This window comes from Halyomorpha halys, unplaced genomic scaffold, assembly GCF_000696795.3.
Source record: "Halyomorpha halys isolate HHAL.00 unplaced genomic scaffold, Hhal_1.1 Scaffold209.1, whole genome shotgun sequence".
NCBI lineage: Eukaryota > Metazoa > Arthropoda > Insecta > Hemiptera > Pentatomidae > Halyomorpha > Halyomorpha halys.
In genome coordinates this window covers 1,254,734-1,277,721 of record NW_027115831.1, presented here as the reverse complement: position 1 = coordinate 1,277,721, position 22,988 = coordinate 1,254,734, and the positions used below count along the sequence as shown (strand labels likewise).

The 22,988-nt window shown below is 28.7% G+C and overlaps 1 protein-coding gene across 1 annotated transcript in view; it reads right to left on the bottom strand.

The window, feature by feature from the left end:
- Nucleotides 1-22,988, bottom strand: part of Hml (Hemolectin) — a gene marked incomplete in the record, with an annotated part of 71,314 nt that overhangs the window by 25,790 nt on the left and 22,536 nt on the right. Inside the window, 28 exon segments of the mRNA XM_067052784.1 lie at nucleotides 393-538; nucleotides 1,122-1,368; nucleotides 2,240-2,430; nucleotides 3,791-3,894; nucleotides 4,944-5,140; nucleotides 5,232-5,347; nucleotides 5,709-5,828; nucleotides 5,912-5,968; nucleotides 6,115-6,222; nucleotides 7,743-7,838; nucleotides 9,792-9,896; nucleotides 10,008-10,173; nucleotides 10,385-10,625; nucleotides 10,727-10,883; nucleotides 11,685-11,813; nucleotides 11,902-12,032; nucleotides 12,453-12,571; nucleotides 12,747-12,890; nucleotides 13,326-13,446; nucleotides 15,135-15,262; nucleotides 16,553-16,733; nucleotides 17,301-17,497; nucleotides 19,213-19,363; nucleotides 19,488-19,737; nucleotides 20,055-20,225; nucleotides 20,804-21,023; nucleotides 21,994-22,082; nucleotides 22,628-22,820. Of these exon segments, the coding sequence (XP_066908885.1) occupies nucleotides 393-538; nucleotides 1,122-1,368; nucleotides 2,240-2,430; nucleotides 3,791-3,894; nucleotides 4,944-5,140; nucleotides 5,232-5,347; nucleotides 5,709-5,828; nucleotides 5,912-5,968; nucleotides 6,115-6,222; nucleotides 7,743-7,838; nucleotides 9,792-9,896; nucleotides 10,008-10,173; nucleotides 10,385-10,625; nucleotides 10,727-10,883; nucleotides 11,685-11,813; nucleotides 11,902-12,032; nucleotides 12,453-12,571; nucleotides 12,747-12,890; nucleotides 13,326-13,446; nucleotides 15,135-15,262; nucleotides 16,553-16,733; nucleotides 17,301-17,497; nucleotides 19,213-19,363; nucleotides 19,488-19,737; nucleotides 20,055-20,225; nucleotides 20,804-21,023; nucleotides 21,994-22,082; nucleotides 22,628-22,820 (4,275 nt within the window).

The following is a 22,988-nucleotide window of genomic DNA, read 5'->3' as shown; positions in this document are numbered from 1 at the left end:
GAAACAATTTACGACATAAATCAATTAATTTATACATGTAAAAACTTAAATTTAAAAAAAAAATTGGAAACAGTAAACCTTAACTAAAAAATCATTCAATACTTTCCTCGATACTTCAACCAATTCATTGCGTGTTGGGCTGATTCCATTTTTCAAAATCAAAACCAATTACTTAGGAAAGTACTCTAATTCAAATACTTTTTAAAGTATAGCTCACCATTTTACTTCAAGACAAGGACCACCAGGATACGTCAGGCATTTATTCTTCAAAACACTGTGCAGAGAACTCATTTCCTCCGACTTTGGCAAAGCCCAAAGCTTAACACAACCGTAATCCCATTATCACATATATACAAAATAACACAATAAAGTAGATATTATTATTACATTACCTGGAGCCACTGGTCTGGGTTAGTGACGAGAGGAGTCCAACCTTCATCATTGTAGACAGAGACTAGGTTTGCTGTAACAGGCTCCTTAGATGAAGACACCTTTATTTGTCCATCATTCATGTAGTTTGACATTTTATCAGTACAAACTAAAAGAAAATTAAATTATACAATATTAGTTGTAGCATTGGTCTTGTGAGTCCATACAATAAAGTTGTCAGTGAAATCATTTTACATATCAACAAAAAAACAGATAAAAATGGCATCAGAAGGATTATTACTTCTGATAATTTTCACGTACTAAGAGGTTTGGATACAAATTATATAAAAATTTTAACTTTAACTTTTTATTAGAAGTATGTCTAGAAGGCTGTCTTTTAGGCTAAACATTGTTATATTCTCTGCTGAACATTTAGTGTATTTGAAAAAATGCATCATTTTTTTTTTTAAGTAAATTTAAATCTCCTTTTGACCCCCTTTAAAAAATAAAATAAAAAAGAAATTTCTCTATATGCGATAATATATATATATTTTTTTGAGATCTTCATAAAAATAATAATTGGTACACAGTATATTCTTAATAAGTAGTCAGGTATTAAATATATATAAATGTATTATTAATAAATACCATTAAGAATATTTATTTATAAGGTATTAAGTGAAATATAGTGACGAGATAAAAAATTTTAATTTTAATTTTCAATTAAAAACAAATAACAATCACAAACTGACCTGGAGGAGGGCTGGTAACAATTCTTGGTGACTCAGTGATGACAGTTGTCTCTATCGAAGGGACAGTCGTTGAAGGAGTTTCCTCAGTCGGAACAGATGTTGCCAGGGGCTCGCAACCATACAGTTCTATTTTCATCGCTGGTGATCCAACCCACCTAACAGGATTTATTCTAATGTATCTTGCCTCTATAGGGTGTATAAACATTTGGAACTGGGAATCCAAATGGTATGATGGTCCTTGGAAAACCTGAAAATACCACACGATTTAGGATTAGTTCCAGCAGATATAAAATTTCAGTTGGAAAACTTTTTTGTAAATATTATAATGAATAAACCAAACACTGAGTGTTTACAAATGTAATATAGTCATTTTTATTCTTTTACTATTACGTAACATTTTTATAATAAATATATTATATTTTATTCTTTTAAGGAAGTCCTTTTTTTCCAACGGTTAACCATGTAAAATACTGAACCAATCTTAATTACACCGTCTTCAAGGTCTATGGAAGGTTCAGCAATGATGAAATTTACCAATATATATAGCTAATATAAAAAGCTGAAGAGCTTACTCGTATAAATCCATCAATTTCAGGAACTACCCATCTAATTTAGAAAAATTATTGAAAAAGGTTTAGGCTTATAACATTGTGTTATGACTAATAGGAATGTAGTAGTGCCATAAATCAATCTGGAAAAGTATAATCGATACAATTTCATACCTGTGCAAGCATATTCACTTCAATAACTTTATTAGGTTAATAGTTCAAAACTACTTTATTGGGCTACCAGAGGTATTATGGTGGAAGAGCTATAATGCTTAATTGAGTAGAGAAAAACAACAATTAAATAATTTTGATATCAACAGGAGATAAAACTCAAATTATAACTTATTCAGAAATCCTTTAAATTAATTTCTTTTTTTTTTGTAATACACTTCCAAAATACCAGAGATTGATCACAAAAAATGTTAGATCGAATAAATTATTTCATTAGAGTAGGCATAGTCACGATCGAAGAGTTAATTTATAAAATGAGGATTTCATAAATATATGATTAATGTAGCTTAGGAAAAATTCTAAAATTAAAATAAGTTTCCTAGCAAATATGAAACCTACCTGAGGCATATTATTAAAATTGATATAGCTGAAGGCGACCCCATCAAGGCTATATAATACATGATATTGTGCAACATATTCATTAAGGAATATATCTCCTTTTACGGTCAGACCATAAATTACATCTGGTCTTCCTAGGTCTATTTCCAGATACTGGTTGAAGTCATACTGCCCAGGCCTCCAACTACCATCTAGAAAACAAATTAATTAAAAATGATATTAATCTAACACAAAATTAATATCACATGAACACATCAACATTTTAATTAGACTAAATAACCATTATTTTTTTCAACCTACAACTGAAGAAATTAATTTTTCAGAAGGCATTATTGATTATGTTTTAATACCAATTCTACCAGTAATCAGTCTATTTCCATCCACTAAACCTAAAAACCTAAGTCTAGAAAATCATGCCCACCTCCATCTTAGACTGTAGACTACACGATTTACACTTTTGATCAGTTACATAAGGTTTGATAAATATTTTAAATTTTTGAATTGGTCAACACTCCAGCATAATAACACTGTCCTCAAAATGGGTATCACCAAAACATTTTCAATAGTTCTACCAATAATGTCCAAGAAAAAGAAATTAATATTTAATTTAATAGGATGTATTTAAAAAAATAAATACCGTTTTATCAAATTGTAATCCAGGAATATAAATACATACTCTTTAAATTCATTAAATTTTTACCAATAACTAATACTCTCATAAGAAGGATTAAGTAAATTTGTTTTTAAACATTTGACCCCTGCAATAATGCTTTATGTCATCAATTATAGTTGCGTAAGATAGATGACAGTTTCTTATGAAATAAATTTAATATTAAAATATTATCGGAATAAAAAATTACTGCCACTGTGATGTGGAATTATTGAAACAGAGGGTGAAGGCGTCCTTGACCAGTATATAACACAGAGTTGGTTAGAAAAATTCAGTAGTGAAGATAAGTTATTGGAACAGAAGGACTTCTGGCTACTTAAGTGATTCTCAGTGGTAAAATGATCCAAGTTTAGCTACTAACTGTGGTATTGAATTCAGCTACAAGCACTAACATACTTACTAGTAGGGATATGCTTAAACCATTAAATTTCATAACTATTTCAAAAGTTTTAGTTCTGAATCAAAAATTTTCACTCGTAATATACATTTTAGACATCAAGAAACAAATTTACCCAGTGACTATCTGCTAGGTATCTCATAATGATTTTATTAGATTCGGACTTTCTTACTTTTACTTATGCATGCTTAAATATATTTTTCCAGCCATATTTCAAAAATGATTTGGTTCAAATTTGAAGGAAAAATAGAGATTATAGTAAAATGGGTATGGTTCCAATTTCATTAGATTCTGTCAACTACTTTCACTTACATATAGTATTAAAGCATTTTCAGTAAGATGAGTTATTTACTAACAAATGATGAAAACCAAAGTTAAAATTATAATATCTCTAGTATTAAAAAGGAATAAATATAAAATAAAACAAGAAAAAATTATTTAAAAAATCAACTTAATAAAAGTAAAAAATCTTAACAATATCTACCTAAAGAATTCATTTTCACGTGGTCTGGAGAAAATTTTGGATCAGGATCGACAGAGCTGGACTTAAAAGCGGAATTAGGCATGTCATTCAGAAGTGGTAACCACCTGCTCAACAATTGAACAATATTAGATTTTTAAATAAGATATTGTTAAAAATATATTTAAAAAATATTAGTACAAGTCAAGATAAGTTAAAGAAAAAAATAAGTAAAAAATAAGCAAGAACAAATAACACATAAAATAAATAATAATATAATTATTAATAGTCTTAGTTTAAAAAAAAAATTTTAAATTTTCAAAGTGTAAGATACATTTATATTTAGATTTTGAAGTCTAAGGTATATTAATTTTTTTTAAATTATCACATAACAAAGGTCTTATAGTAAACAAAGACAAAACAGTGATTATGTTGATAAAATCTCCTAATATCAATTCTGTAGATGACTCCAAAAATCAGATCCCATGACTGCTTATCTCACCATTAATAGTAATAATAAAATAGATTCCAGTAAAACATTACTATTTTACTTTTACAAAATTATTCTCAAATTCATAAATATTAAATTATTAAGAAAATAGCTATTTATAAAATATCAGAAAAAAAATTATCGAACCATTATTTAATAACAGAATTGGGAAACGCTCATCAAACTATATGGAACCATATTTGTTCAATCATCTACAAGAAGAACTAATAAATTTGATAATGACAAAGCAAATTAAAAAATCTTTGACTGGGTGGCTTTTTTACTTTCATGAATATTAATTTTTCTTGATTAAATAACTGCCTGTAAATTTTTTTATCTCCAATTAGCGGCCTAGATTCATTGTATTTGAATAAATGTAGCTATGTATATATGTGTTTGTGTGTATGTATATACTTTGATCTTTATTTTTTACTATATTTTTATATTATTTAGTTGTATTGTATCTTTTGATGCACTTTAGTTTTAATGATCTCTAGTTTCATTGTATTCATTTATTGTATATTGCATTGTATATATACATCGTATTTTATTATTATATTAGAGAGGTTCACTCTATTTAAAATTTTATTGTAATTACAATTAACTAAATGGCAAACTATTCAAGGAAATTTCATCACTGTAATTAAGTTATATTGCAATATCTTGGAATATTTCCATAAATTTTACCTGTTATCTTTACATTCTTCAACCGGAGGTGTTACAACAGATACTATAATAATAGTTGACCCTGTAGTAGGTGAAGAAGTCAGTTTATCAACCTCTATTGGCGTAGTGCTTGTAAGGCAAGCAGAGTCATCACAAGTATAATGATTGTTTAAACATTGGCAACTCTTACAGTCTGACTCTTTCACAACCTTACCAGGCTAAAACATTAAGTGAAAGAAACATTCAATAATCAAGTTTAGCATACTAACAACTAAGGAAATAGATCTTAAATAAATCGCATAAAATTACTTTAACGATTTCACCAGTAAATGAGCGACAAATACAATTTTCTTCCTTAACACAAGTTTCTTTATCCCTCCATCTGTATCCTTCTTTGCAATCAGGTCTGTTTTTGTCTCGGCATCCTGCAATGACAAGATGTATGAACAGTAATTCATATATTTGTAAAAAATTTTGAACGGAATAAACAAAAACATATATAATACATTAATTTTGAGAAAATAATCAGAATGCAGTCATTTAGATTATTTTTATTAGATATGTAGATGTTTCAAGCCAAACAAGCGAAGCATCATCAAGGCGTGTTTGGCACTGGTGAATGAACAACTGTCGTCTTTTTTACCTTGATACCTCAGCATATTTTATGGAAAGAATCTAAATGATTACGTCATTTTGATTATTTTTTCATCAATGCACGATTATGATGAAAAAAAAATTGATTAGTAATTTTTTATTATAATTCATAAAAGTATTTTAAACAATTACCTGGGGTACATTTTTGGCCAAACAAACAAATGCCATTTTGGTACAAATTATATTCATAGTATAAACAAAGTTGATCACACTTAATGCTGCATTCATCCCAAACTTGATTTTCTGGACACACTGTAACAATACAGACATGTAAATTAACACAAAGGAGAACAGTGAATAGAACACTTTATTTTTCTTATTGACATACAAATTACCTGAAGTGGTGGTAGTTATGTTAACAAAAGGGGTAAATGTGGTTTTGACAATTCCAACTGGAAAAAAACATTATGAAACAACTATTTTCTGAATACACCATGGTAAAATTTGCCAATGGTGACAAAATTTACATTTAGTTTATTATGGTCATTATGAAAAATTACTTTTCACAGTTTTGAAAATAAAATTAAAAATAGAATACCTGTTGCTTCAGTCTTGGATTGTTCCGGTGTAGGCTTTGAAGATGATTCAGTAGAGACTACTGTTACAGGAGTTGTTACATTCTTTATCTGTGTAGTGCGACTCGGTTCTGTTTATGCAAGAATTACAAAATTGTCCTAATTATTGTGTTCAACATCCATTAAAAGTATATTTAATAATTTAAAAGACATGGTCAAGAAGGAAGAAAAAAAAGTAATCAATTTTTTTTTTTCTACCGATGTTTCAACCTACATTGTAGGTCATCAGAGTTACAATAAAAAGATACAAAGAAGGTAAAGTATCTTATATACCGATACCTCTCCTTACCTGATCCCCAGTACAAAAAACTAATATTCACCATACTAAAATACTACCCCAAATTTGATAAAAACTATATTTCACATACCTTCAGCCATAATTTAAACTTAATTAAAAACAATAACTTATCATTCCCTTTCTCCTTATCCTACGCTTCCTCAAATAATCATTTCTTCTCTGTCAATTCTTGATTCAATTCTTCCTCTTGTCTTTTTGATTCTATTATCATAAACTACGATCTTATTTACCACTTATTTATTTACTTCTTTTTTGTTATAGAAAATAGGTTTTATTATTTTGGTTTGTAAATAAAATGGTAGATGGTGACACTATGATACTGCTGGGAACAAAGTAACAGGCATGCTGCTTTGGCTAAAACAGTCTCGTGATGTATATAATAAAGAACACACTCTCGTTGTCTTTGTTTATAAAACCCTCCCAAAATTCCACAACATTTTTTTAGTGATCATTTTAATATTTTGTATGTTATTATTATTTTTTTTTCCTACGCCAAATGAGGCATTTCTGCCACTTTGTTTCGAACAGCCCAGTATAGTTTAGCTTTGCTGAAGTAACTCCTGTCTATAATCAAGTCCGCCGTTGCTGCACATGCAAATATGTGATCGTCAGTCATCTCACCAACTCCACACAGGATGCAGTCTGAAGACTCAGTCACTCCTATTCTCTTCAGGTGATGCCGCAAAGTCATGTCCAGTAGCCAACCTGAAGCATGCCACTGACACCACTCTTGGTAAAGTCAATGGAGGGCGCCTCTTAGGATCTAGCAATGCCGCCCAGTTCTTGCCCCCACATTCTCCTCTATTCCTTTCCTCTGTTCTTTCAGTGATAGCGCTTCGGCCATTTCTTTCGCCATGTCCATGGTGATAGGAAGAAGCGGCTGTGGTTGGCTAGCTCCTAACTGTGCAAGTTGATCCGCCACCTCATTCCCAGGTACACCGCAATGGTTTATTAGTTAATAATTATTTTATTATTAATAAGTTTATATTACCATTATCTATAATAATAATTTACCTACAACATATAGCATTTAATATCAGTTATTATGTCTCCTCATTTTATTAAATTAATATGCCTTTTCAAATATATATATTGCGATTTATCTGTTCAGTTTATTATGTTAGTTAATAATTATTTATTATTTATCTTTAATATTTTATTCAAATTTTTGTATTGTTTGTTTACATCCACCTTCTTTTACTCCTAAATCTACTCTACCTTCTACTTCCACTTTCAATTAACTTATGGTCAATCATACATGTATATAGATTTATATAAGAAAAAATAAATTACCAGATAAAGTAGAAGTAATTATTGGTTGTTGTGTGGTAGATGTGAGGAGTGTTGAAAGCCTGGTTGATCCTGCTAATGTAGATGTTATAATTGTTTCTAAAACATGAATTCACGAGCAACAAAAATTAGTTAAAATTTTAGGAGAACATAAATATTACAATCACTCATGTAGTAAAAGAAGGAATATGTACAAAATAAAGGAATATATCTATTGTAAATAACTTTATTTTCATTGTTAGTTTTTCTAGTGGGATTCATTTCTAATTAATAGATATCACTCAAAGTGACTGAGAAAAATTGTATATAGACCGCATTACACCCATGATTTTTAATTGAAAAACTATATAACAATAAATATTTTTGTTTTTAACATATTAGTGACATTTCAGCCCTATACATTACCCAATTTTTTTACTTTTATGTCTAAAATAAATCAATTAATATAATCCACATTCCTTTTTTCACACACAAATTCCTTTTTAAAAAATTATATATACTAGAATATAAAAATATATTTACAATTTTATACAAAAGTCCTTTAAATGAGCTTTATAAAGTCTTTAAGTGAACCCTAAATGTAAGACTTAAAAAAAATCACTCCTTAAGTACTGTATAAAGACAAGGCAGACTAAATACCTCATTTGAAAGAATTTTTTTTTTCAAAGCAATTAAATAATGAACCAAAAAAATGAATCGTGAGTTGTAACAAATAAACCAATTTTTAAAAAAATTAATGGGAGTACAAATAAGTTTCTATGCTAATAAAATTAGTGCTATTTGACAAAAGATGGTTTCCCAGGGGGCTGGGTTTTGGTGAAATTGTCAACTATTAAACCTAATATTGTATGTTTGATCATCTGGTAACAACAAAATGTTGAAAAAACAGTTACTCTGTACCAGCATTACATGATTTTTTCAGGTAAAATTGTCAAGTTTTGTGCTAAATAAGTGTCATAACAGGAACTTTTAATTTACTTCTTTAATTTAAAGAAATCTGCAGCTTAGGAGCATTGATTGTTTGTAGAAGCATATATTGAGACTGATGTGAGAGAAGATGAGAGTGGTTTCAAAAGTTTTAAAATGGTGAGTTTGATGTAGAAGACAAATAACAATGTGGAAGGCCGAAAGTTTAGAATCATACTGAATTAGAAAATTCATTGGAGGAGTATTCCTCCCAAAAAAAAACTTTTATTTACATTAAATGTAACTCAACAGCCAGTTTCAAATCATTTAAAATTGTTTCAAGAACAATGAAACTGGGTTTCAAATAAACTGAGGCTGAGAAACATTGAATGTCTATTTTGCATGAGTGAAATAGTACTTGCCAGGCATAATAAAAAGATTTTTTTTTTTGCATCCTTTAGTTACTAATGATGAAAAATTTATCCACTACGATAATCCAAAGAGGAGAAAAACATGGAGACCATTTGTTCATGCTTCAAAATCGACAGTCAAACCGAATATTCATGGAAAAACTCGAGCAGAATATTTGGTGGGATCAACTTGGTGTTGTTTATTATGAGTTACTTAACCTGAGCAAAACTATTATTGAAGATCTCTATTAAACAAAATTAAAGAGTTTGAGCCAAGCACTCAAGGAAAAACATGGCCATAACTACTCCAAACTTGACAAAATTATTCTCCTAGATGATAATGCTTATTTGCATATTGTGGTGTAAGTTGAAACTTATGCAGAAACACCTAATTGGGAAGTCCTACCCCATCCGTGTTATTCACCAGGCATTGTTCCTTCCGATTATTGCTTGTTCCATTCCACAGCATGGTTTGTCTGAGCAGCACTTTACATCCTATGTAGATACCAAAAATTGGATCGATTCACGGATAGCCTTAAAAGAAGAAGAGTTCTTCTGACATGGTATTCAAATGCTACCAGAAAGATGGAAAAAGATAGTGACTAATAAAACACAATGCTTTGAATAAAAGTTAACGTACAATTCTTCGACAATAAATTCTTAATTTTTGATAGAAAATGATAGAAACTTATTTGTACCCCTTTTATTAAATGAATAGAGATGGTTTTTATCTCACCAGTTGAGATAATTCCGGGTGTGGATAATGTTGTTGGGAACAGATGCACAGTTGTCGGTGTTGTAGCAGCAGTCACAATCACAGTAGTTGGAGATGTTTTGTTTTCTAGAAAATAGGTTTAAACAATTGAAACAGTTCTTCAAAACAAAGTTGATGACTTTACCATAATTTTAATAAAAAAATAATCTAAAACTTCTATACAGTTACAAAACATACCACATTGGCATAAAACTTGTATCTCATAATCGCTACAGCCATTTTTACAGAAAAGCCCTTTCTCTAAACTGCATTCAACATCTTCCATAGTTTCTTTGGGTGATTTATGAGTACCAATAGTTCTACACCTAATATCAACAATATGCTCCCGTTGACACTGCGGACCCTGTATACAAAAAAATAAAAGAATATATGCAGAAATGTTTGGCTTTTAAGATTTACTTAAATAAGAAAGATTAATAGAAGAGCTCCCTCTAAAAAAAATTAGAACTGCAAAATTTAACAAAAAATTCTTTCTGACATCTTCAGGTTATTCATGTCAGCCGGAAAAACAAAATATCAAATAAAATAATATAAGTTAAAAATAAAAGCCTTACATTTCCACCTTTTCCCTGGTTTGATGAGAACACAGGTAATGGCTCACTGTCAATTTCATTAAATTTCGCAATATCGAGAGGAGAGCTGTTGATCCAACCAGTCCAACCAGAGATACATACAAATTTATCATTAGGTATTACTGTAGTTATTGAAGTAGAAAATGATATAGTCATGGGTTGTGTTGGGAGCCCTGTCGTGCAAGGAAGACCAGTGCACGTTTTGTTGTTTCGAGAACAATAACTGAAAAAATAATGAATTTAAAGAAATCATATATAGTCTAAAAATTATAGATAGATTTATAGCTATTATGGAATCCTAAGAATGAATATATATAATATTACCAGCTATAACAATCATCGCCTTCTATTAAATCTCCTTCATAATAGTCATGTCCATTGACAGTCATACAAATAGGTTTACAAATAGCAGATGGGACACATTCTAGTTTGGATGAATTATAATAAATTTCTCCTTCTTTACACTTCTTAAACTGGCAACCTAAAAGATAATAAAGAAATAAAGTATTCAAATCAGTCTTCTGTTACACAAAGAACAAAGCTGGACTACTTTGAACTGGAAAGTGAAAGTATTGTAACACCCAATTTTAGTTCCTAATTATAAATATGGTTTACAAGTATTAGATTCCATGTACATTTTCAATTTATCTAATTAACAGGTTGGGTCCTAGGTTGTTATGAGTTTTTTTCTTCCCAGAACAGTTAAATCGCATGTTATTTGATTTTTTTTGGAAGAAATTTATTTTTTAATCTCGTGGTAAAATTGTTAATTAAAAAAAAAGGAATACAAATTTTGAAAATGGACTTGGCTGGTTTTAGAATGAAATATCTCAAATAATGTTACAACCAAATCAAAATCATTATATTATTCTTTAACAAATAAGTTCTGAATTTGAGGAAGTGTTTTTCCATTGGAACATTATATTTTATCAATCAAGAACCACAAAAAAGAGTAGATTCTAGTATAGTAAATCTCTTATTGATATTTTTTTATTGTAAACTTCCATAAATCGTGTCCTGGGAAGATTTATAAGAAAATAATGTATGAGGCCCTTTTAATAAACCATAGATACAGAAAAGTAAAATCAAACATTTTAATGGTTATGAAAAATGATTACTTTGCACGAGACAAAAAAGTATATTTGTGGTTAAATAAACAAAATATCCAAAAATTCCCTCACTTCTTGTTTATACAACAGTTATTTATTTATAATTCAAGGTAAATTAGTGAAAATTATAAAAGAATACACAGGCTTTTAATGCAGTAAAACTTATGTATTACCTTCAACACATGTATCCTGTTTGCACATCTCCGTTACATTTTTTAAATTGAGGAAGTTGTCACAGGTCTCGTAAGGACATGTAGGAACACAAGGACTGTATGTTGAACAGGTTTCATCACATTGCATAGCTACCATCATGTAAAAAATAATAAATAAACTATATTATATAAACAACAAAATTTTATATGAACTTTTAAACAAAACAAAAAATCTTACGACACAGTTCCTGTGTTCTCCATTTTATGGGCACTCCATGACCATTACATTCTTGGGCATAAGCTGCGATTGTAGTGCACAAGCATTCGCAATCCCCTCCTTCATCACAACCACATGTATCAAATATGCACCTAGAATAAAGATATTTTCATTTAATAACTTTTGCAAGCAGGAAATTTACATACAGAGACCATTAAATCGAAAATACTAAATTAAAATAAAAAATTACATTTTAATAAGAAAATGGCTATATCCTCAAGAAGGGTCTATATATTGTAGTGGATTCTTGGACAGAATGATAAAAGAGAATATATAAGAACTTAATACACCCAAAGCAAAATAAAATAAAAAATTTAATACATAAAATATGTTTAATACATGTTTAATACATGTATGTATTATTCAATAAAATATTCTGTTTATCTATTTAAACTTATTTATATGGATTATACCAGATGCATAATGGAATAAATAGATAAAGGGGTGGTCATTCTTCGATCAAATACTTATTTGCCAAAATGAAACGTTTTTAGATAGAAACAAATACTTACTTATCTAAATAAAAGTCAGGTGCTACTTCAGAATGACATGGAGCAAATAGATTTGATTTTAGAATAGAGCATTTTTGAACAGCCCAAGCTTTCCTGTGTGGACGTATTGCACATGCATCCTGAATAAATAAATTAAGAGTTATTAAATATAAATTGCATTTAAAGAAACCAATAATTAATATAATAAATATAATATAATATAATAAACCAATAATAATATCATATAAGATAATAATTAAGAGTTAACAAATAGAAACTGTACTTAAAGAAACTATACACATAAGAAGTACTTGCCTTGATTGGCTGAGATTGTGGACAGTAATCATGGAGCTTCCAAGAATCACCAAATAATTGTGAAGAAACTTCACTAACACCACCTGAGGGAGTTTGGAAGTCATCGTTGCTATCATCGTTGTAGTTACCGCATAGACCTTTCATCTAACCAAAGTTTACAGTCTTTTTAGGAAAACAAATTTCCACAAAATAATTTGTTCTAATACTACAATACATATAATCATGGAATATTATTTGTAAAATCTAACACCATCTGTCTGAAATTAAGTGCAGCCTAAAATTATGTAAGAGATCTCAAATCAAAGCTTATGACTTCACCATACATTTTCTTATACAGGTATTTTACCTTAAAAAAAATTATGTTGTATGAAATAAATGCCCTATAAAGAGTTAATAGTATGTTTAAAGAATATTTAAATTTAACAGACAGTCAAACTTGGAGCATATTAGTTCCATTTTATCATAAAAAATATAAATACAAGATTGCAAATAACAAACAAACTTTTAATAAAACATTAAACATACAAGAATCAGCATTCAGAAATCAAGTTAATAAAAAAATTCTTGTATATCATTCACCTTTCCTTTCCACTTTGGATCTGCCCTGACTGACACTCTCGTAGCTTTATCCCACTGGACAACTAAGCCCATTTCGAGAACTTCAGCAAAAATAAACAGTCCTGCCTCTCTCAGTTTTATCCTATTCCAAACAGAATTGTGATATTAAATTTAATGTTTAATAAAAAATAATTTAATAGAAAAAAAAACTGAAAACATAAATAACCCTGAAGATGCTTAAAATTTTATTTCAGATCTCCTTATACATATTGACGGGTTACTGGTGAAGTTTACTATAAATAATGAAAGTTAGTACACTGATCGGGTGCCTTTCATACCTGTACAAAACTCGAGACTTCTGAAAATTCTTTAGTATACTTTCTTTATATTAACGTGCATGCATTATGTACAGCTTTACTAACTGTTCATTAGGATAGACAGGGTTATTTCCTTTGTCAGTTTCTTTTGAATAAATATTTTTTTATTCTAACGATTTTGGTTTTTCAGGTACTAGCAATATATATTTAAATTGATTGCTTTTGACTAGAATGTGAATAGAAAAAACTCGAATGTTAATATGGCTTATTGAATTGTGAACACGTTTGTGAATAGGAATCTAAAAGAAAGCTTTAATGTATATTATTCTAATTTAATAAATAGTAATGGTAATTAAACTAAAATGTTATGATCAAAAGTAACAAGACCATTAATGGGATTTTTAATGGTAAATATCATGTTACTAAAGTTTAACATGTAACAACCTAATATAATAAATAAACTGTTACATCTCAACAGGATGTCTCATAAGTGTTTAGCAATATTTAAGGAAGTTAAATTAGAGCTCTAAATCTACAAAAAAATAAAAAGTACACTTATTTAGCCAATTGTCTAATTCTCAATAGAAAAAAAATAAAATTAATATATATTATTAAGTGTCATGTTGTAGTTTAAAGACTCCCTATTCAAGAGACAAGATTGTTTGAGCAAGATGCACACAATGAGTCCTAGCTTCAATTTTATCTTGCCTTGCGTGTAGATCCCAATTTAATCTTATTATTAGTGTAGATTTCTAGGTAACTAATTGCTTCCAGTTCCAATTTCTTTCATTTAGATTTAATTTCACCTCATTTGCAAAGGAACTAGGTGCAATACTTTTTGTTGAATAGTAAGCTATAGATAAAACATTTAAGTTAAGTATTTCTAAATTACAGTAAACTTGACAAAATTTTCTTTAAAAACAAATAGACTTCGTCTTAGTTAAAACTATTTGAAGGGAAGTTTAGACAGTACCATAATGTTACCTTGTACACAATATGTATCACAATTGGGAGTATCAAAACCATAACACAATGTCTTTCAGTTTTGTAAAACCATTAATTATTTGCAATTTTTATTATCAGTTTCCTATTTGAATACAGATTTTCCACTCTTAGAAAAGCTTCTTTGCTTAAAAAGCTTTAAGCCTATATTAATGTAGTTGAGATTTATTTCAAAATAAGCTGAGATCCACCTTCAATTTTGTAAATAAATATGATGTGTAGTTCATATAAAATAGTCAAAATTTCAATGTTTCTAAAAATAAATTATTATTAATATTATTAGGTTATCTCTTATTTATCAAAAATAAGTTACAATAAATGAAATACACATACATATTTTTTACCTTTTATTTGGAGAAAGGAGTCTATATCTAGAGAAGTCTATATATACTACTCTAATCCAAATTAATATAATAATTTTAAATAATATAATATCTTGAGCAATAAACCATATTTAATAAAAATAAAATTTAATCGTGCTTAAATAAACTCAGATTAAAATAATAAATACCTCCCAGATGATCCCAAAAGATGAGCTTTACTATCTTCGAAGGACACAGTATCTTTAGCACCATCAGATGCAATGGTTATTTTGACAGACCTCGTACAACTGATTCCTGAAGAACCACAGCTGGTCATCTGTTAAAATGTATAAACTTAATGAATTATTATAGTGGTATAGAATTATTATAATTTTTTTTTTTAATTCCATAGTTATATTGTTTCAGTTCAACAGAACAATAGCAACATAGCAGAAAAAAACAAGCAGAGAATTATCTGTAAAATAAATCTGTACAAATCTTATCATAACAAAAGCACCTGGACCATATTCCATTCATCATAACAAAAGTATATTTTATTCAATTAAAATGAAGGTGATGTTAGTCTAGTTTTAAGATATGAATGTTTTCTGAATAGCACCGTAAAAAACAAAACAAATAATAAATGGTTTAAAACAGGAATATTTCTCTCAATAAAGTTACTTTATTGATTAAATCAAAACTTTCAACACAAAGTTATTAAATAGAAAAAAAAAGAAATGAAGTGATTTCTGTTATAATCAGTTTCAAGATGTGTCTTATTTTATAACAATTAAGCCAAGATTCATAGTAATTTTCCTATTTTTTTTCCCTTATCGTACTACTAACTTGTGGAGATGTGTCATATTATTAATTTTTTTTATATATTCAAAATCCAAAAGTTAATAGTAAGGAAAGAAAAAAAAATTGCAATAATAACTATTAAATTTGGCTTTTACAATTTAGATTTGTAAATTGTTATAATAGTGAACTGGATTTGTAAGCAAGATACTAAACTGTTTATGTGTAAGTTTTAAATTATTTATAAAAAAATCAATGTAAAATTTGTTATAAAAACTGTTGATCGTAAATATTTTTATTTTAGAACTGGATAATAGGTAAAAAAGCCCAAAATTTTGTTCAGACGTCACAAGAACAAAAAAGTAATAAAAAGGGTGTGAATTTGTGAAAATTAAAATAATAAATAAATAAGATCTGGTAGTTAAGCCTGGTGGTTTTTGAAATTGGATAATTCATTGAATTTTAAAATATTTAGTTGTCTTAATTTTATTTAAAAGAGGATAGATGGAAATTTGGAATGGTCTATTTTGAAAGTTCCAAATCCACAAAGGAATAGTATTCTGAGATGTAATTGATATAGGTGAAAGAACGTCAAAATATAAATGAAACTGTTGGTGTTTTAAGGCGACAGAATGATTATTTCTGAAAAACATCACAACAGTAAACTTTTTTTATAGGTTTTCATAGGCCCAACACTTCATTGCAAATAAACTTCCAAATCAAAAGAAAGGAATGAGATCAACAAACAGCCTATTTTCCGATTCATTCAAAAACCTTAATACTTGACTGCTGGACCCTTTATATCAATATTTATCTACAACAAACTCACCTCTAAAGTGACAGTGAACCACTCTGTTTTCGATAAGGAACCTTTGGCCAGGACATAATCACAGGTACCTTGGAAGTCATAAAGCTTTCCATCGAAAGTTTTGAAGTGAGAATCACCCCATGTTGTACATGTACTTGAGCAGCGGTGATCTGTGCATTCCCATTTACCCATGTTGCAAACACTAACAATGAAAAAAGAAATAAATATATTTATTTTCAATAATGACTTCAAATAATTTATTTGTAAATTTTTTGTTTTTGTTTTAAATAAGATTGTTTAGTAATTACACAATCTTATTGAATCTATATAGTACCTAGATAATAAATAACTATATAATAGATTAATTAACATCAATGTTATAAAAATGAGGTAATTTCTTATCATAACACACTCTCTACCAAAATGATACAATTAGTAATACGTGTTATTGCCTAGTTTGCAGTACGAGTTGTCTTGTGGTTTTTTTACTAGCCCTATTTGTACAGTTACGAATTTCATCGTGACTATACAAATATAACCAAGTAAACAAAAAAACAGATAACTGATTTTTGGTATACTAAACAATAACTCCATTGTTTATATTTTTGGGGAGTAACAAAAACCTCAGCATTTTATAATTTTATCAGCTATGTCTAATGTGTTCTACATAACAATATTTTATTATTGATACGAATCACCAAATATATTAGTAAATAATAATTTTAATATAAGTACTAAAAGAGAGATAATATTCCATTAAATTTATTACCATGTATTGCACAGCTGTTGGATCTGATCCCCATCTTTGTAACTCTTACCGCCATGGTGACAAGGACATTCTTCTGGACGAACGCACTCTTTAGTGATAGAATCAAGAACATAACCCTTTTTACAAACGCACCCACCATAGCATATGGCTGGAGAAACACCTTCACTACTGGATGAAGTTCGAAGAGCATGCATATTCTGTTGGAAAACAAGAAAAAATCAGATGAAAAAGGAATGAAGGCTGTCAACAAGTTGAATTGCCATACAATAACCATTCACCAGATGGGCTATTAATAATCAATTTATAATTTTTAAATGTTATGTTTTAACAGTAAGTAGTTGTTATCTGTTTGTAGATAACACTGGACAAGAAATATCACTGAAATACCGAACGATCAGATTCCAAGGGGGCCAAATGATATGATTTAAGTAAAAAGAAACATGGAATAGCTATGTTCTCAGACTTCTATAGAGATTATTGCCAGGCAAATTTACATGAAACTTTGACTCTAAAGGGTCAAAGTTCAAAGGAACGAGAAAAATTACTTATTTAGCGATAAAAACTGATTAAAAAAAAAAGAAAAAAAAAGCAGTTTCTTTATTTCAAGATTTAAACTTATCATCAAATCTGAAGCTAAGAATTTTTTTTTATCATATTGTCTACTTATCCAAACTTCCAAGTTGGCAAGATAGACTGACTAATTACCAGGTTGTTGATTTTTTACTGCTATTTCAGTTACCAGATAACTGATACTAGCTAAATTAACTAAATTACAGATTTTTTTAGCATGATCTTTGCTAAATGCAAACTCATCCACTGGGTAAATTAAAAAAACATTCATACCATAAATACAATATTCATTCATACCACAAATACAGTATTCATTCATACCATAAATACAATAGCAATAATTTATTTATTTGTTTTTATTTAATAAAAACATTAATTTAATCTTTCATCTGAATTTACCTTATTTCCTTTTTCATGATGATATATAGTTAAATTGAATACCAATATGTAAATAATTATTGTACTTTATTTAAGAAAATATAATCTTAAACTATCACTTTAGAACAAATTTAATGTCAGTTCCAAGCATATAAATAAGGTAAATGACAGAAAAATAAACTTTAACAATATTACTTTTACCCAAAATAACTTCTGTTACTTTTAAAACATTTCTCCCGAAGCCCAAAAAGGTTTTTTACCTGTTGTTCAAGGAAAATTATGGGCTCAGAATCAATAAACTCAAGAAATAAAAATATTATCTAATTTTTTTTGGATTTTTTTTTTAACAATGCATTAGTTTAGAAATAATGATAGTTCAATTTTAACATCACATAAGTTTTTAAAAGTTAAACTGCTAAACAAGTGGTCAGGTATTGTCGTAGTGAAATATAGCTTTTTTGAAAAAGCTGCATTTTTTCATGAAATATTTACAGTTCAGAGCAGCAAGAGGCCCCTGTAAATAGCGTCGCCAGTTTTAAAAAAAATTTCAGACCTTTTACAACATTCATTCTTGAGACTTGTAATCCCAGATTTTAATCTGGGTAATAGAGTAGCTCACTGAGTAAGGCATTGTGTTTCTTATCTCCTGGGCCCGTGATCGGGTCAAGCTATAGCATGTTATTATTTATTGTTACATTAGCCCTGGATCGAGCTTGGGGTCGTGAGACCCTCCTGTGACATACCCAGCCTCTTAAAAGTGGGTAGCCTCTAATTGGAGGAAAAACCTGGAGGTTAAGTGTGATCCTGACCAAATCACCTCTCTGTACAACCGTTGGTCTAGTAACAGTAGAAATTACTAATCCCCTTACCCTTCACAGATTGTTGCATTACAGGAAAAAAAAACTCAATAAGACTAACGTGAGGAAAAAAAAAATTAAAAAGTTTTAATTTTTGTCGGCCTTACCTGGCAAGTAACAGGCTCTGGAGGTTCACAATGAGAATAAACTTGGTTCTTTGTTGAGCTACATTTTATATCTTCAAATGAATTATTAGGATATTTCTTCAACTCTTCAGAGCTGGCAATATGGCATTCCCAAATAGCATTGACGCATTTACTATAAAAACAAAATTAAGTGCAATACATGTAATATTTAGTTTTTAAAAAATAATAATAATGCTTAAATTAAATACAATTTATTTTTTCAGGAAATAGCGAAACACTTAATCCATTTTTAATACCATAGATTTAATCCTTTTGAGGCAGGGCGGATTTCTGCGTGCCCAGGAGGGTACTGGAGTCCATTGAAGATGCATGGGCATTGTGCGATCTCAATACAAACTCCCCTGCTGTCAAGGACAAAACCTGGTGGACAGTTGCATCCTTCCAAACAGAGATCACTACATTTTTTCTCTCGTGACAAGTCTGTGCAGGAACGTGAGCATGCTTTGCCACATGTCTCGTAAACCTGACCTCGTGGGCATTGGAGTCCTTAAATAAACATAAACAAGAATTAAAAAAAAAAAATTATTCATTTAAGCAAAATAATATGAAGTGTAAATAACATCATATAAATAAAAAAAAATTGTACCCGTTTAAACTTCATTTCAATCTGACCAAAAAAAAAATTATATAAAACATTAATTAGATTTTTTTTGCTAATTTTTCAAATTTATATACGAGTGATGCACAAATAAACTTTTGAGCACAGACCAATTAATACGACACCTGCCTAAATAGGAGAGGCCAATGAGTAAAAATCTTGCAGATAAAGATGTAAACAATAAGAAATATAAATCAATACCTACCACACTCCCTGACATGTGATCTCCAATCAATTGGAATGCCATGAGATGCACACTCTTTTACATAAGCTGATATTATAGGGCAGAAACATTCCGTCTTTTTTCTGCTACAGGAGCACATGTCGTACAGGCAGTTCCGATAATAAGTGATTGGCTCGACATAGAAGTGACAATCTGATAATAATATAGATAAATTAACAAATATAGACAACTAAAAAAAAATAATCAAGCAGAATGTTATTGTTAAGCTAAAGTAATATTAGATGTTCAAGGCTACCTAATTTTATAGTAATTAAAAAAAAAATTTAATTACTATTTAAGTTATCAAATTTATTTATTTATATATTTTTTTTTTAAAAACCATTAAATGAATTAATGATATTATCTGAACCTAAATAATAATGTTTGGGGGAAAATTCATACAATCTAAGATCATAAGAAATATAATAACATTATAAAAATGAAATAAAATAGAAAATAAGAACTCAATATTTATTAATGATTCAATACTATACCTTCTTCATTTATTTTATAACAGCAACCAGGCACTGTTAGGTGATGTAGTACCAGCATTTTTTTTTTTTTTTCAAACTTTGTTACCTACATTGACTTTTCTATTCTTTATATTAACATACCAATGCAAAAATAATTTAAAAATTTAACAGAAAATACTATTAAATGATATATCACTCTGACCTAGAAATTGCAATTGCTAAACAATAAAATAATAAAATTAATTGTAAATAACAAACCTAAAAATAAATTGCTGGTTATATGGCTACACAACTTCTCTGCTTCAGCCTTGTTTTGAACATTCACATCACACGGATCCTTATTCTCTTCCTCAACATCATTGTCACAGCTATCTTTGGTTTTCCACTTGTTGGCAAATGATATAGGGTCTTGTTCCACATCTCCTTCAGGGGTTAAAAAGTCATCTCTTTGGTTATTGTTAAATGTACCACACAATCCCTATTAAATGGAAGAGATGATTAGAAAGTCGAACAGTAAACAATAATTTTGTACATAAATAGTCAAAGATGATAGATAAAATAAATTAAATACATTAAAAAATAATCAGGAACTGATTACTTTATTAATAAGGTACTAAAAACCAGAACAAACTAACTACTGGAATGTATTGTATATTCACTATTTTTCTTTTCTTTTTTTTTTAAATATTTTGGGAACTACTAGACTTATACATGATAGTTTCACATTAAATTCATACATTATGTAAATACAAAATAATTATTAGACATTTTTCATTTACCATATCTACCTTCCTCTTTAGCCGAAATACAAGTATGCTATGCAACATTATTAAATTTTTTTTAATATATAGTTTAATAATTATTATTATAGTTTATGTATGTATTATATATTATATATGACAAGTCTTGAAGGTGTACCTCACAAAAAAAAACTATTTTTTTTTTTATGGTTTTTGACAATTCGTAGATCTGAAAATTCCACTGGGACAGGGTATTTATTTTATTTTTTTAAAGGATTATGATATTAAATTAGATTTTAAGACAAATTCATATTGGACCCTTTTTTGATCAAACGAATCTGGTGATTTATGCCTAAAGGATGCATTGGATTAAAAAAGTGTCCAATTTGAATTTGTCTTAAAATCTAATTTAGTATCAGAATCCATTAAAAAAAAATTGTAAATTCTAGAGTTAGGTGAGTTGGAGAAAGTTAGAAAACACTGTTATGACCCCAGCAAAAAGAAAATTAAAATTTTAAAAATTGTAAAAATTAGGAAGGTGAAAATGTATACTGGGACACTCTATATAAGAAAGCAAAAAACAGTTGAATAGTCTTTAGTATTAATAAATAACTTGAAATTTATTTTAAAAGCTTCGTAATGTAAATGCATATGTATATATAAACAAACATAATAACAAATCGTATATATATAAAGATATAAGCAAACCTTAGTTTTTCCTTTTAGTGAAGGAGGAGCATTTATGTACAAACGTGCAGCACCATCCCACCAGACCTCGACACCATCTGGGAGGTCGGCTAAAGAACATATAATTATTAACAACTTTATAACAATAGAATTAAAACTATCAAATGTATTTAAGTTTAGATTTAGGTAATGGAAAGTTTTAACCATTGGTTGTAAAATGCACAAGAGCTTGACTATGCCGAAAATTTAGAGATATCAGGAAAGAAATCTAAAAATTAGACACTATATTAAATAATATAGAACCTGAAGATTCCTTTAAAAAAATTTACATGCTATTACTTCCAAGGATTTCAATATTTGTTAACAATATATATATATGTGAAGAAAAATAAAATTATCAATTATTGACATATATGATTTCTTATATATTTTTTTTAAAAGTTTTAAAAACTACACATTTAAAAGCAGATTTATTAAATTGAGGCTTATGTTATGAGAACCTAGTTTATACTTTTAACAGAGTAAATAAATTCAATCGAACCATATATAAATAATGATTCATAGGTTGTTAATGATGAATTTCAATGCCTTGATAATAAAAGGCATCTTTTATCAATAACTTTATAAAATTATTTCAACGTGACTGTAAACTTACCTAAAATAAATATAGAAGAAGCCTGGCTAATATAGGTTCCCTTCACCGTAATAGGAAGTTTGACATCTTCACCATTTACAGTAACTTCATGCCCTTGTTTTAGTTTAATTACATTTTCTCCAAGTCTCAAAATTGCAGTTTTTGTACAAGAAGGCATACCAGATGATGCAGCATAAGGCAGAAATCCCAGATCCTGTACAACAAGAAATTAAATAATATACACCCTTAATTATATAGGAGGCTTTGCTACAATTCAATGACATATAAAATATATATATTTTTTATATATGTATATATAGTTGACCGTAAAAATTGATATATAAGAAGATGGTCAGGGTTGCGGTCAAAAGTGATCACTTTT